The sequence below is a fragment of the Tetrao urogallus genome, assembly GCF_951394365.1.
Source record: "Tetrao urogallus genome assembly, chromosome: 5".
NCBI classification, from domain to species: Eukaryota; Metazoa; Chordata; class Aves; order Galliformes; family Phasianidae; genus Tetrao; species Tetrao urogallus.
The window spans coordinates 25,871,617-25,884,609 of record NC_136818.1 but is presented as its reverse complement, the minus strand read 5'-3'; the positions used below and the strand labels follow the sequence as shown (position 1 = coordinate 25,884,609).

At 52.1% G+C, this 12,993-nt stretch overlaps 1 protein-coding gene across 1 annotated transcript in view; it reads left to right on the top strand.

The window, feature by feature from the left end:
• Positions 1-12,993, top strand: part of PAPPA2 (pappalysin 2) — a gene marked incomplete at both ends in the record, with an annotated part of 71,787 nt that overhangs the window by 51,583 nt on the left and 7,211 nt on the right. Inside the window, 4 exons of the mRNA XM_079536280.1 lie at positions 2,696-2,864; positions 3,073-3,205; positions 4,229-4,338; positions 7,520-7,591. Of these exons, the coding sequence (XP_079392406.1) occupies positions 2,696-2,864; positions 3,073-3,205; positions 4,229-4,338; positions 7,520-7,591 (484 nt within the window). The remainder of the gene's footprint in view (positions 1-2,695; positions 2,865-3,072; positions 3,206-4,228; positions 4,339-7,519; positions 7,592-12,993) is intronic.

Genomic DNA, 12,993 nt, shown 5'->3' with positions numbered 1-12,993 from the left:
CCCCTCTTTTCTGAAGCCACCAGACTCCTGCCGTTGGAGATGAGGTGGCTTTGGGCTCATTCATCACCTCTCCTGTGTGGTGGACCCCAGCCTGGGGCTGGAACCCAGCCATGCTCCTGCTCCAACAGCCCTGGGGCTGGATGGGGCTCGTGCCTTCACATTGGGTGCAGCCCCAGGCGTCTCCTGGTCTCCTCTCCCCATCAGACAACACGCTGCCCAGCTGGAGGGGGAAGTGTTGACTCTGATTTTCCTGGCTTCCTCATTAATCCTTGCAAAATGCCTCTAAGCCAGATCAGAAGGAATCAGGGGCCTGGAAACTTCAAGCTGCTTCAAGGTATTTCTTATTTTATTTATTTATTTTTTTAAAGCCTCTCCCTTCCCTTCTACATGCCTGATGCACAGCGGTGGTCCAAGTGCCCTGGGGTTTGAAGGCACAGAGGCAGTGGGGTAAGCCTCCAGTGAGGAGGGATTCCAGTCCAGGTCTGGATGGGCTGTGGAGGGGCAGAGAGAGATCATGCATGAGGTTACCCTGGACCTCAACAGGGAACCCCAGTGAGGGCAATGGGGCTGCACTGTATGACATGCATCTTTGCAAAGACCATGAGGTGCCTTTCCCCAGCCATCCCCAGCTCCATGCCAAAGGGCCTCTGCTGGAGGTCGGAGGAGCAACAGTGGCGTGCAGTGGCTGCATCAGTTATACCCAGGTGTCCAGGTGTGCTGATGCTTTGAGAAGGGTCTTGATTGGTGCTGGATGCTTTGTACCACTGCTTTGCTCCTATTCCCTTAAAGCCATCAGCTTAACCTCCGGTTAATGCAGCAGTGCAAGGAAAGCCCTTCTCTGCTCTGATTTACTCCATGTGCCAGGCAATGACAGAAAGGGAAACTGCTGCTTGGGGTGTTGGACAGAGCAAAGTGTTCAAAGCAGCGAGATCTGATGGGGATGTCTTTGAAAGGCAGTGAGCATCATCCTGGTGGAAGGGGCAACAAGCATGAACAAGAAACCAGCAGTGCGCTGAAGCTGCAGATGTCCACTGTGAGATCTAGAGATGTTTCTCCCCTCCATCCTTCCAAGATTGGATGTAGTTTCAAGTTCTCTTTGGTCAATTCAACGCTCCTGCTTGAACTGGGTGTCCTGCCATATCCCATTCCTTCCTGGAAGCAGGAAACATCTGCCACTTTTATAAAGTCTGTAGAAAAAATCAGGTCTCTGACTTCTGAAAGCAGAAGGGGATTCTCAAGGAGCTTCAGATATTTAAAAACACAGTAATGTTCTGAAAAGACTCCCAAATGCCCTGTCCAGCAGCACCTAGCAGAAACATACATGCCTGCCTTGGGGTCAGGCAGACACTTGTCCACAGCATGGTGCTGCCTAGGATCATGGGTCACTTCTCCCCATATGCACATGGTCCTTCAGCCTTCTGGGTTGGCTGAGTGTCCGGGCAAGCAGAGCAGGTGAAAGCATGGACATGAGAAGCGAGGATTGACCTGATAGAGACATCACCAAGGCCACTACATTGCGCTCTGACAGCAAGGTATGGCCACGGTCCCAACTGCTGTGGTGCATGGTGGGGGCGCAGTTGGCCCCAGACAGCAGCTCAGAACAAGGGCAATGTAGTGCCACCCTGAGGGGTTTCTGCAACTCAGCACTGGATGTTAGATTCCCTCTGCTGGGTTCCTGGAGCCCTACTTGCTGGCTTCAGCAGCTAGAGTGAGCAGAGGTAAGCAGCAGATACATGGGTGTCTGGTGGGGAGTGATGCTACAGAAAGGAAAAAGATGAAACAAGAACCAAGAAATAAGCACAGGTAAAACTCATCAGCACTGTAAAAAGCCGTGTGTCAGTAACTGGGTCAAAGGAGTTGGACTCGATGATCCTTACAGTCCCTCCTGACTCAGGATGCCCTGTGATTCTATGATGTGTCCCCAGCTTGTCCAAAGCCCCAGGGTTTTCATGCTCCTCTGCAGAAGATGTGAAGTCTGTCTTGCTGCCAAGGCGAAGAGACAGAGAAGCGAGTGGGCTCTGCTCCTGGCCTTTTTCTCCCCTTCTTTTTCATCCTCTTTTTGGCAAGCAGTTCATGCTGGGGCCGTTTCAGCAGTGCAAGCTGGTGTTGGTCTGCTCCGGTGCAGCAGCTCCTCGGCGAGAGTGGGATTGACAGCTCTGGCCTGCGTACAAAGAGGAGCCTCAGCAGGGCTGGGCATGGGCCAGCAGGATTTACAGGGGAGGCTCGCTCCTCCAGCAAAGTATGCAGCTACTGGCGGCTGGACAAGGCAGCCGTGCACGTACCCGCGGGGGCTGCGGGCAGGGAGAGATCATCCGGAGGTGCTACAAAGGATGGAGAGTGATGGGGAGCACAGGAAAAAGTGTCTGGGGCTCCAATACCAGTGCTGTGGGAAGCACGAGAAAAAGTGCCCATGACTCCCGAATCGTAGAATCATTAAGGCTGGAAAAGATCACTAAGATAATCTAGTCCAACTGCCAACCCACTGCCATCATGCCCACTAAATCAGTGTGACGGGGTGGTGGGCAGCGAGAGAAGCATCCAGGATTCCTAAATCAGCACAAGCAGAAGGAAAGGTCCTGGTTGAACATAGGTTATCCTAGAGATGCATGGAAAGCCCCATGCATGGGGGTTTCAGAACCAAAAAGGATGCTTTCTGGAGTCTGCAGCCCAGCTTTCTTTCCATCTCTTTCCCCAGGAAGTTCCTGAAGGTGCAGTGCTTGGAGAGTGGGCAGTGGGAGGAGGGACGCTGCATCCCTGTGGTGTGCGAGCCACCCCCGCCAGTGTTTGAGGGCATGTACAACTGCACCCAGGGCTTTGAGCTTGACAGCCAGTGTGTCCTGAGCTGTGAGCCGCCAGGATCACAGGTGAGTGATGGGACAGATGGGGGTCAGCCACACGTTGGACTTCAGAAAATACCAGGGCTCGGCATGTTGGGCATTTGGGTACCAATAAAAGAAAAACAGAGCTCTTCTCACTGCTGGAGATGACTGTGGTGGTGTGGGCGCCGTTCACAGCACGGCACGCACCCCGGCTTAGATTGTCTCCAGACCCTGGTCTCTCTCTGCTCTCCAGGTCCCTATTGTCTGCACCAAGGAGGGCACATGGACAGAGGAGTTCAAGCTGTGCAAGAGCCTGCAGGGCACCTGCCCACCGCCCCCAGAGCTCAACCTCGTGGAGTACAAGTGCGAACAGGGGCACGGCATAGGTGAGGACAGAACACTCTGCAGAAACCCAGACCCTGTGTTGAGTCAGCCGTCCTGAAGAGCCAGCTGGAAGGTCACAGTGACTCTTCTACTTGGGCCGATTCCCATTAAATTTATGAAAAATTTGTTTTTTCTTCAATTTCCTCTTGAACACAGAGCACTAGGGTGGCTTTTGCCCTGTGCATCTCCTGGTAAGTTAGAATTGGCATTGGCTTAAGCACTTCTTCAGAAGCAAGGACTGACTCATCTGTAGGGCAAGCCCAGCCCTCTGCAGTGCTTTATCTCACCCTCCAACTCTCAGTCTCACCACAGCCTCTGCACTTAATGTGACTGCTGACATCTGCAGGGTTAATGAGGCAGGTCCGAGATAAGAGCTGGAGTGACAACTGTGTGTAACAGGGCGCTTTCACCAGACGAGGGACCACATCATCCATTTCTTTCTAAAAGACTTGGTTGTTTTTCAGCTGCAATGCTGTCACAGTCATTACATCCCACCTGGCATCACACTGGATGGGACATTAGTTTAAAACCCAAAACTGGCTGAGGCTCAGCCAAGGGTAAACTTGGGAAAGACCTGATGTGAAGCTAGGGCTGAGGTTGGGACCCACCTGCTTTGCCAAGTGGGAGTTTTACAGCTTTTTTTCATCTTGGGTCATAGGAAGTCATGGTAGAAGAATTGTTAGAAGTACTTTCTGACACATCAACAAGCAGCCATAATACCTAGGCCAGACACGCTTTCATGTTGGGTCCTACATCTTGCCATCACGGCTTGGGTTCACCTCTTCAGACATGTTTACTTGTTACCTCATTCAGGAGAAGGGTATCAGCTGCAAAAAGCTTCTGTAAACTCTCGCATAAGTCAGGGCTGGGGGAAGAAATTCTCAGCTGTTGGTAGGCAAAGGATCTCCTTCACATGCATCTCTGCCCTCAGTGAGGAGCAGGCACGTTGGCATCCGACACTGTTCCACAGCAGCCAGTTGCCTGGTTCCTGCTGCAATCCCTCAAGGCTCTCTCTCCTTCCTCAGGTGCTGTGTGTGTGCCTTCCTGCATTATCCCTCCCAGCGATCCAGTCATACTGCCCGAAAACGTTACTGCTGAGACTATGGATCACCGCCTGCAACCCACTAGAGTCCAGGTATGCGAGGAGGGAGCATTGCTCCAACAGAGCATTCACCATCCATACATGTGGGGACCCTCAAAATATTTACAGTGTGGCCAAATCAGTCTTCCCTCCTCTCTATCCAGTGTTTTTTAATACAAATCTCTTTGCTTTCGGTAAAAAGAGGGGCAGTAATTTGGATGAAGAGCTCAGAGATGGCTGGTTTTCTCCTTGAGTGCATGCTCAGGAGATGCCTGCTGGTTGCTCATCCTGGCCACCTATGCCCTGATGTCCACCTGGAGCCTGGGATGAGCTCCAGCAGGACGCATCCTGTTGCATATGCAGGTGTAAGGCATTGAAATGGGCTGCCCAGGGAGGTGGTGGAGTCACCATCTCTGGAGGCATTCAAGAAGGATGGAGAAGTGGCACCAAGGGACGTGGTCAGTGGGCATGGTGGGATGAGTTGGGCTTGGGCGTGGTGATCTTAGAGGACTTTTCCAACCTTAATGATTCCAGATGTGCAGTTGCTGGGTTTAGACATAGTGGCAAGTCCTTCATCAGTGACCTTTGATCCTTGTGAATGTTACCCACAGCATAGAGATCTCTTCCGTAACGCCGCTCTTTGTCCATCTGGACCCTTTCTGGATATATCTCTGTGGTGCTGGTGTAGCAGGGGGTGATGGATGCATGTAGATATTCAAGTTCCCCTTTTCCTAGGCTTTGGTTAGCCCTGGTGAAGGTCTCTGTAGTGACCACATTCATCTTCCCAGATACATCTTGGACCTGCTTCACCCAGGCTAGCAGAGGCCATGCCCGGTCTCTCTGCACCTTGCCTGCTTCATCTGATGCCATGAGGCTTCAGGCTGATTCTTCTGGTTCATAACCAGTGCCCAGGTCCTCAGTATTTCTTCCTCCTCTTCCACACACTGAGGATGCTACTGCACAGCCTCCTGCCCTCTGAGACCAAAGCTCAGTGTAAGCTACTGGCTGTAATGTGAGCTTTCCAGGACTTGCAGGATACCTCTGTGAATGAAGCTAAACACAGGAATCCTCCTGACTTTTGGGATGTGCCACACGCGATTGGCAGCCAAGGTATTGGGATGACAGAGCACAGATCAGAATTCATTCCTGGCAGAGGGCAAAGCAGAAGCCCTGGTCCCTGAACACCTGGCAGCTGCAGTACAGCCCTGGGCAGCGTGTCCCTGCCAGGGAGGAGGCATAGCCATCAGCTGGGAGCTGGCTCTGCTGCCAGGACCGCTGGCCACCCCCTCGCCTCTCCCTCCCCATCCCTTACTCATTCTGTAGGCAAAACAGCTCAAATAGCTCACATAGTTTGGATCTCCGTGGCACCACTTTCCCAAAATGCAGCTCCAACGGGGTAATATTTCTTAAAATAAAACCGAGATGCAGAAGGAAGGAGGTGGAAGAAAGGAAAACAAACAGCCCTTCTGGGAGCTGGCACCCCTATCCAGGCCTTCCCCTCCCCCTAGGAAGCCGCAGGAGGCCCAGCAGCATCCCCACTCCATGTCTCCATGCTTTTGCAGCAGCAGGATGCCCGTGGCGTGTGGGATTGTGGAGCTTGAGTCTTGGACAGATCACCGGGTGACTTGGCCACAGGTTCTCATGCAAGGGAAACGTTTTGGAGAAGTGAAGAGTTGTGTTATTTAAACATTGGCACTACCCCTAGCAGCATCTCTGTGCATGGTCTGCCTTGCTTTCTTCTCTGCCTCCTGCTGTGCTTGTGTTCCCAGGAGCTGCCACACTCCCAAGGTGATGGGGAGGATGCGACAAAGCACACTGGGGCTGCAGAGGCTGCCTGAGGAGGGCACTGGTTTTTTTTATGCTCTCATTCATCACATCCCACAGCCAAGAAGATCTGGGAACTCATTCAAGTTGTACAGCAACCGCATACAACACATCCAATGGGGTTGGGATCCAAGCATCCTCTGGGGTGAGCAGGAATTGCTCTCTCCACTCTCTCTGTCCCATCCCATCACAGCTGCCTTCCCTACTCTGGCTGAGGACATTACCTCTGGAGGTTGCTCTTGGCAACCTGTTGGTTTGGTCTGAAGACTTGGAGCAAGAAGAAGCTGAAAAATACAGTAGAAAGACAGAGATTTGTCTGCTGCCACTTGCAAGGGTGCTACTACCACCCTGCTCTCTGGCCACCAGTCACTACCCTGGAGTACATGGGAAGCGGATGGAGATGCCACCAGACAGCCTGCAGCTCCCTCATCCCTCCCATCACGTACAAACCCAGGAGTAAAGCACCCCATGAAAGCAGATTGAGGCAGAGCTGCCTCATCCCATGCTGAGAGGCCTGAAGCCACGTTGGTGGAAGAAAGACGTGTCCATCCATGTAACAGCCATGCTGTGCAGGGCATCCTAGGACACTTTCATAGGCCAGCCGTCATTTTATGGGGCCTCAGATTTCAAAGCCTGCTTGAGCTTTACAAGGAGGAAATTGCCTGTGTGGTGGGGCTTTTTTTCCCCCATATAATCATGCGTGCTCCCAACAGCCCCCTTCTGAATTATGGGGACGAAGTGTTCCAGTTAGATGAAACTCAGTCCTCTGCATTCAGTTCTCATGTCCAGTTGGCTGCAGCTGCTGACTTAAAACCTCATAAATACCTCTGCGGCGTGGGTGAGCGTGAAGCTGGTGTATCCAGACCAGCCAAGTCCAGAGAGCTGAGTTTCCAGGTGTCTCCCTTGTGGACACAGCTCTTAGAGCTGTACAGGATGCATTGATGCTGGTGTCCAGGGACAGCTGGCTGGGACATGAGGCTGGTGCAAGTGGGAAGCTGCTAAACGCAGCACAGTGTGTTGAGATGAATGGAGGACCCCATCTGTTGTGGTCCTGGATGGCTACTTCCCAGCTTGGCTGCTGCCTACCATGTGTAGTGCTGCCAGCCAAATCCAGATTCTGGTGATCCTTGCCATCTCTCCTTTTCCTCTCCTGGGAGTTCATATATATACATAACACATGCATCTATCTCTTATCAAGGCTCTGCTTTGAGCAGTGTTGTCTGGTTTGTGGGCGAAGCTTGGGCTCAATAAATTCCGAAAGGTTTCCTCTGGGCAGAGATGCAGGAAGGTCCTAGGGCTGATTGCATTGCTCTGCTTTGTGGAGTTCCACAAGAGACCCTACACCTCAGGGAGCGTGCTTGTGTCCTCCCTCCACCATCTCTCTAACGACTCTTTTCTCCCTCCTCCGCAGCACATCGTATGCACGGGCAGGCTGCAATGGTACCCAGACCCCTCTGCCATCCACTGCATCCAGTCGTGTGAGGTAAGCTCCCTTTCCCAGCACATGGGACAGCTCCAGCCCTGCGGTGCAGCTGGGTAGCGCGGACGTGGGGTCTTTATGACCACATGAGGTCTGCGATGGGTTGGCATGGAAAAGGTCTGCTGGTGTTTCAGTGTTTTGGCATTCATTCGGAGCGTGTGGCCGGGGCAATGCTGGGGGTGAGCTGCAACGCGCTGCGTGGCCACAAAATGGGTCCAGGGCTTCGTGCCGCGTTTCCTTCCTCGCACTCCTCTCGGCCAACCTGGGAAGAAAATTCTAGCAAAAGGATTTCACTGGCAAGGGGTATCCCCAAAAAGCGCGTGCTGACTCCATGCCTGAATATTTCCTTAACCAGAACTGCAGTTCTAGAGTAATACTGGTCCAGAAAAGCCCTGTGTGACTCACGCGTCCAACCAAAACAAGGAGGATTTCCAGCGTCGTGTGTGCAAAACAAACCGCTCCCCAAGAATCTGCAGACAAAGAATTCCTTGCAGAAATTGGTTAGCCACTCATTTGGTTTTGAATAATTACCCGGCAAGAGAAAATCATAGGCAGCCTGGAGTCGGTTCACAGAGGAAATGAAAAATAGGCAGTCTTTGTCGAGCACGATTTGTTATTATGATTGAGGGTAAAAAAAAATAAAAGGGGGAGGGCGGAGGGTGAAGAGGGAATTTTGGAATGTTGTCTGCTGAAAATTTGGGATTTCTACCAAAAAGGAAAATGTAAATGAAGTCTACACACCAAAAATAGCTTTGGGTTTTGCTGATTTTTTTTTTTTTAATGAACTCATTTCAATGCAAATGATCGGGTTTTGTTCACTAGTTCTGCCTAGCTCAGCTCTTTGTCAGCTGAAGGGTGGAATAAAGGGCAGTACGTGTGACCGTGTGTGACCGTGTGGCCTCGATGCTGCGGTGGACATGTCCCCAGGGAGGAAATGTGCTTGGCAGGACGTGCAGCAGTTATCTACCAAACCTGGTGGCTTGCGTCTCGCTCCTGTAATCTGTATGGTAATAGGCTGCTGTGTGTTAGAAAGGAGTTGGATGGTTGAGTACCAGAGCTCAATGGTGGATCCAGTGCCTTGGGAGCTCCATGCCTCCTAAAGCTCAGCTCCAGGGCAGTATATTTGATGCAGGAAGGTTTTGTGGCTCACCTTGGGTCTGCATCTTGAGTGTGAGATCCCATAAGGGATGATGGAAAAATGCTAGCTTGTTTGTGTGTGTGAGAGAGAGGCACTGACTCTAAAATCCCAGTGTCTCATAGCAGTGCTCTCTGTCTTCTCATTAGCCACCTAAGCATGCTCATGGTCAACACCAACTCTTTCTGTTCCTGGATGCAGTGCCCTAAAAGCAGGTAGTCTACTCTTGCCATTACTATCATATACTTTTCTACACCTTTTCTGCTTTCAATTTCCTGTAGAAATGACCGAGCAGTACATGCTCTCCCAGCTGCAGTCTCACCAAAACCCTGCACAAAGCCTATGTGTAAATCTCTTTTGATAAGACCCAGGAACATATCTGTCATTTCTGCAGTTACATCAGTCTGGCAGCTCAGAGAGATCTGAGGTCAGCAAGTACACCCAGATCTTTCTCTGCATTCTTTGTTTCCAACTGATGAGCTCCAAGCTAACAGCAGATGTTTTACTATCAGCACAAGAGCTTGCCCTTCAATTTTACACAAGTGAATGTCATCCTGTTTCTTTCCCTAGTCCTGAGGTCATCTCTTTGTCAGATATCCTGATCCTGCTCTGTGGAACAATGCCTTCCTCCTTGTTAGCAATTTCATCAGCCAGGCCTGTTTTTAAGGTCACAGTCACTTACTGCAATACTAATGAAGATTCATCCTTTGGGTTGTTTTCTTTGCCCTGATGCTTTCCTTTCAGAAACAGCTCACAGCCGCCTCCTCCCTGCTCTCCTCCTTTCTCATGTCTTTGATTACTCTTTTTGTTGGACTGATAAGCCAATCTTTTAATACATGCTTTATAGTAGACATTATATTGCCACAACTCTTCCCTGAAGGTATTGCTCAGAGGGCTGCTAGGCACTGGGAAGATGAGAAGTGTTACCAGTCCACTTCTCTGACCAAAGGAAGTGCCCCAAACTTGGTTTCCATCACATCTGTGCTCTCTTGCACTCTCACCCCCTACTCCCCTTCCTCTCCTGCCTGCATCTCCCTGGGTGATCTTGCAGTCCATGTCACTTGGGAGCCGATCTCTTGTGGGCTGTGGAGATGCCAAGCAGTGAGAGTAGGGTATGGATGGAATACAACCCATAACGTGGCCTTGCTGCATGACATCCCCCGCTCATTCCCTTATCTTCTTCATCTGCCTGCTCAAGGAATCTTCTGCTTTTGGAGCTCCTCCTGGGTTTGGTGTGTTTCAGCTCGACTTGCCAGCTGTGTGGGATGTCTTAGGCCCAGATTCCTCCCTATCTAACAGTAATCCCTCACTGGAGGCATCTCTTTTGGAGCCCAGCCTCTGCTCTCCACGCCATTCCAGTGGCCTCTCCAGGTCCCCTCTGAGTCACCCTTTGGAGATGCTGTTGTCTCTTACTGAGTGCACTGGATGAGGAATTGCTTTCATCTGGCCGCCTCGTTCAGGGTGCAGCCCTATTCAGGAGAAGTGCAGTGCTCCTAGCTGCTGGCACGGTCCCTCCCCACAGGGTCCTCTTCAGGCTAAGGCACAGTGAGCAGCAGCCAAGCCCAGCTTTGACCAACCCAGCCCCACCTCGCCAACCTCTTGCTGGAAATTTCAAGTCACCGAGTAATGGCATCAGTGAGATTCTCGCTCATCTCTCTCCTCTGCTGGCAGCAGACCAGCCTGCCTGCTCATCCCTCTCACTCCTCTCCCCACCTCCCTTCCCTTTCCATTAATCTGGCCATCCATCTGCCTCCTGTCTCTCGCTGCTCTGCGCCAAGTTCCCCATCCCCTCCGTGTGGAGGCACGTAGTTCAAGGAAAGAGGGAGTGATGTGAACCCTTCCAAAAGCCCATCAGGAATACAAGTTAGCACCGAGACGGTTTGCCTCTCAAGGGCCAGCGGAACATCTCATCCCCTTCCATCCGTAGGAAAACAGATGGCAGCACTGGACGGAGAGGGGAGGGGGCTTGGGGCTGGGAGGAGGAGGAGGCAAACCACTTGTCCTCATTGCTGACCTGGTACTGTGTGAGTCCATGCATGAGGGTAGCTAGTGCTTGTCACACCTGGGAAAGCAAAGCAGTCTCCAGTCCGCCAGCTCTGCACTCTCCTTACCCTCACTGCTGGAGAAGAACACGGTGGTTCAGGTGGAAAAGCCCACCTCTTTTATCACCGTCATATTCACAGGATGGAGTAAGACCACCATCCTGAAGAAAAATGCAGGCTGCTCTTACGGTGATCAAGCAGACATGGGCAGCCAAGCCCTTCTGCACCATTTCCACTTGCACAGATAGCGAAGGGTTAACTGTAGCAGGTGTAGGCACCCTTTTTGCCTTCTCAGTGGGGAACACCTGGGGTTCTGGAGCTGGCCTGAGCTCCCAGGCTCTGCCTGCCCTGCCTAAGGCCTCCTGGCTGGGCTCTGAGCAATCCTGCTGGGGGACAGCCAGGGACATCGGCACGAGGCCACCACGGGTGATAGCAGCCCATGGCAGGAGGCTGTGGCTGGCGCGAGCTGTCAGGGATTTTGCAGGTCTTTTCTCCATGAGGACAAGGTCTTGCTGCCCTTGCGTGCGCTGCCGATCATGTTATCACGATCGTAAAATGCTAAGCTGTTCTCTCTTTTGTGGTTTTCCTGAGTAATTGCAGTGGAAATTATGAGTTAGGGATGGAGGCGTGTTTGTGGCTGCAGGCTGTTCTCGCCTCTCGTGACTCAACAGGTAGCTGGGACCCAATGGGTCTGTTGCCTGCAACATGGGTCCTCTGCTCTTCTCAGTGCTGTGCGCAAAACCCTCCCTTGGCACCTCCATGGCTTGTGTCCAGCATTTGGTAGCCACAGTTAACCCCTCTGACAGCATGTACAATAAAGACGGGGAAGTCTCACCTAAAATCAGGGTCCCACTGTAACTTGATGCAATGGGGGATAGGATGGGACCCTGAGCAAAATGGGGCCGCTCAGCGGGTGGCTGCCTCTTCCCCACATCCATGAGACATTTTGCTGCCACACCACAGGGGCTCTTGTGTTACACTGTGCTCAGCACAGGGAACCAGGCAGAAGTATAATGCTGGAAGAGGCCTCTTCTGTGCTCCTGGCCCATAGGGCAGTGGGGTGCCCCAGCTGCCCTGAAAAGCAGCCAGGTATCTCAACATGGCCATTTAAATTCACTCTCACAGGCAGCCCAGGGAGGTGTTGGAATCACCATCCCTAGAGGTGTTCAAGAGCTGTGGAGATGTGGCACTGAGGGACGTGGTCAGTGGGCATGGTGGGGGTGGGTTGACCATCAGACCATGATGACCGTGGCAATCCTAGAAATCTACTCCAACCTTAATGCTCCCTCCATGAGAGCATTTTGTGACTCCTTTATCCAGTCTGCCTTCTTCCTCTGTCTGCCACCTGGCTTTGAAAGTGTGGAGAAGATCCTTTTGCAAGAAGCAGGGTGACTACTGTTCCTTCAGGTGTTCCACCAGAGCTCACAGGGCCATGTTCTCCAGGTGAGCACACACCTAACAAGTTGCCCAAGACTCTGGCACATTCCCATGTAGGACAGTGTGTGCCATGTCTCAAGAGAATGTAGTGAAGCAATCCTTGTGACTAAACTGAAGTTTGTGGTCATTGTGGGCTTAGACGCCGCCCCTGGCCTGAAAGGGGAAAGCCCTGGGTGGCAGGCAGCCCTCTAGAGATGGAGCTGTCTATAGATACCCGCTGGGCACATTTCCATGATGCTTACCTCTGGCTGTGGGCTGACCTAGCACAGATTGCTTCTCCTCCAGCATTCCCCTGAGGTGTGCTTTTCCTGCCCTGCATACAGGTGGAGTTTGTTTTCTTAAGAGGCAAAGCAAATGGAAGGGCACCCAGAGACCGCACAGCAGCACCATGCCAGGGACAGGCTGCAGAGCCCCAAGTGCTGCCTCCTTCTCTCAGACATTGCCATCATGCAGCTGGGGACGCAGACAGGAGTGGGAAACCACTGGAGGCACCCGCTGAAATCAAAATCACTGAGTTGCATTTGACAATAAACAAACATCCCTGGGCGCAGCCCAGCCAACTGCTCTTCCAACACGAATATTCCCCTTCAGCTCCTTCATCCCTTGTACATTGTTTTTCTTTCTGTTTAAGATCTGTAACAAGAACTTGGCAGAAACCAGATACAAGTGGGTCAGGAGGCCCTTGTGGTTTTCAGGGCTTGTTTTCCATAACCCGTCCTATCCTGCAACATACTTTGCACGAAGGGCTTGGCAGGCGATGGCTCTGCCAGCAGTGGGCATGGTGCTGGGGG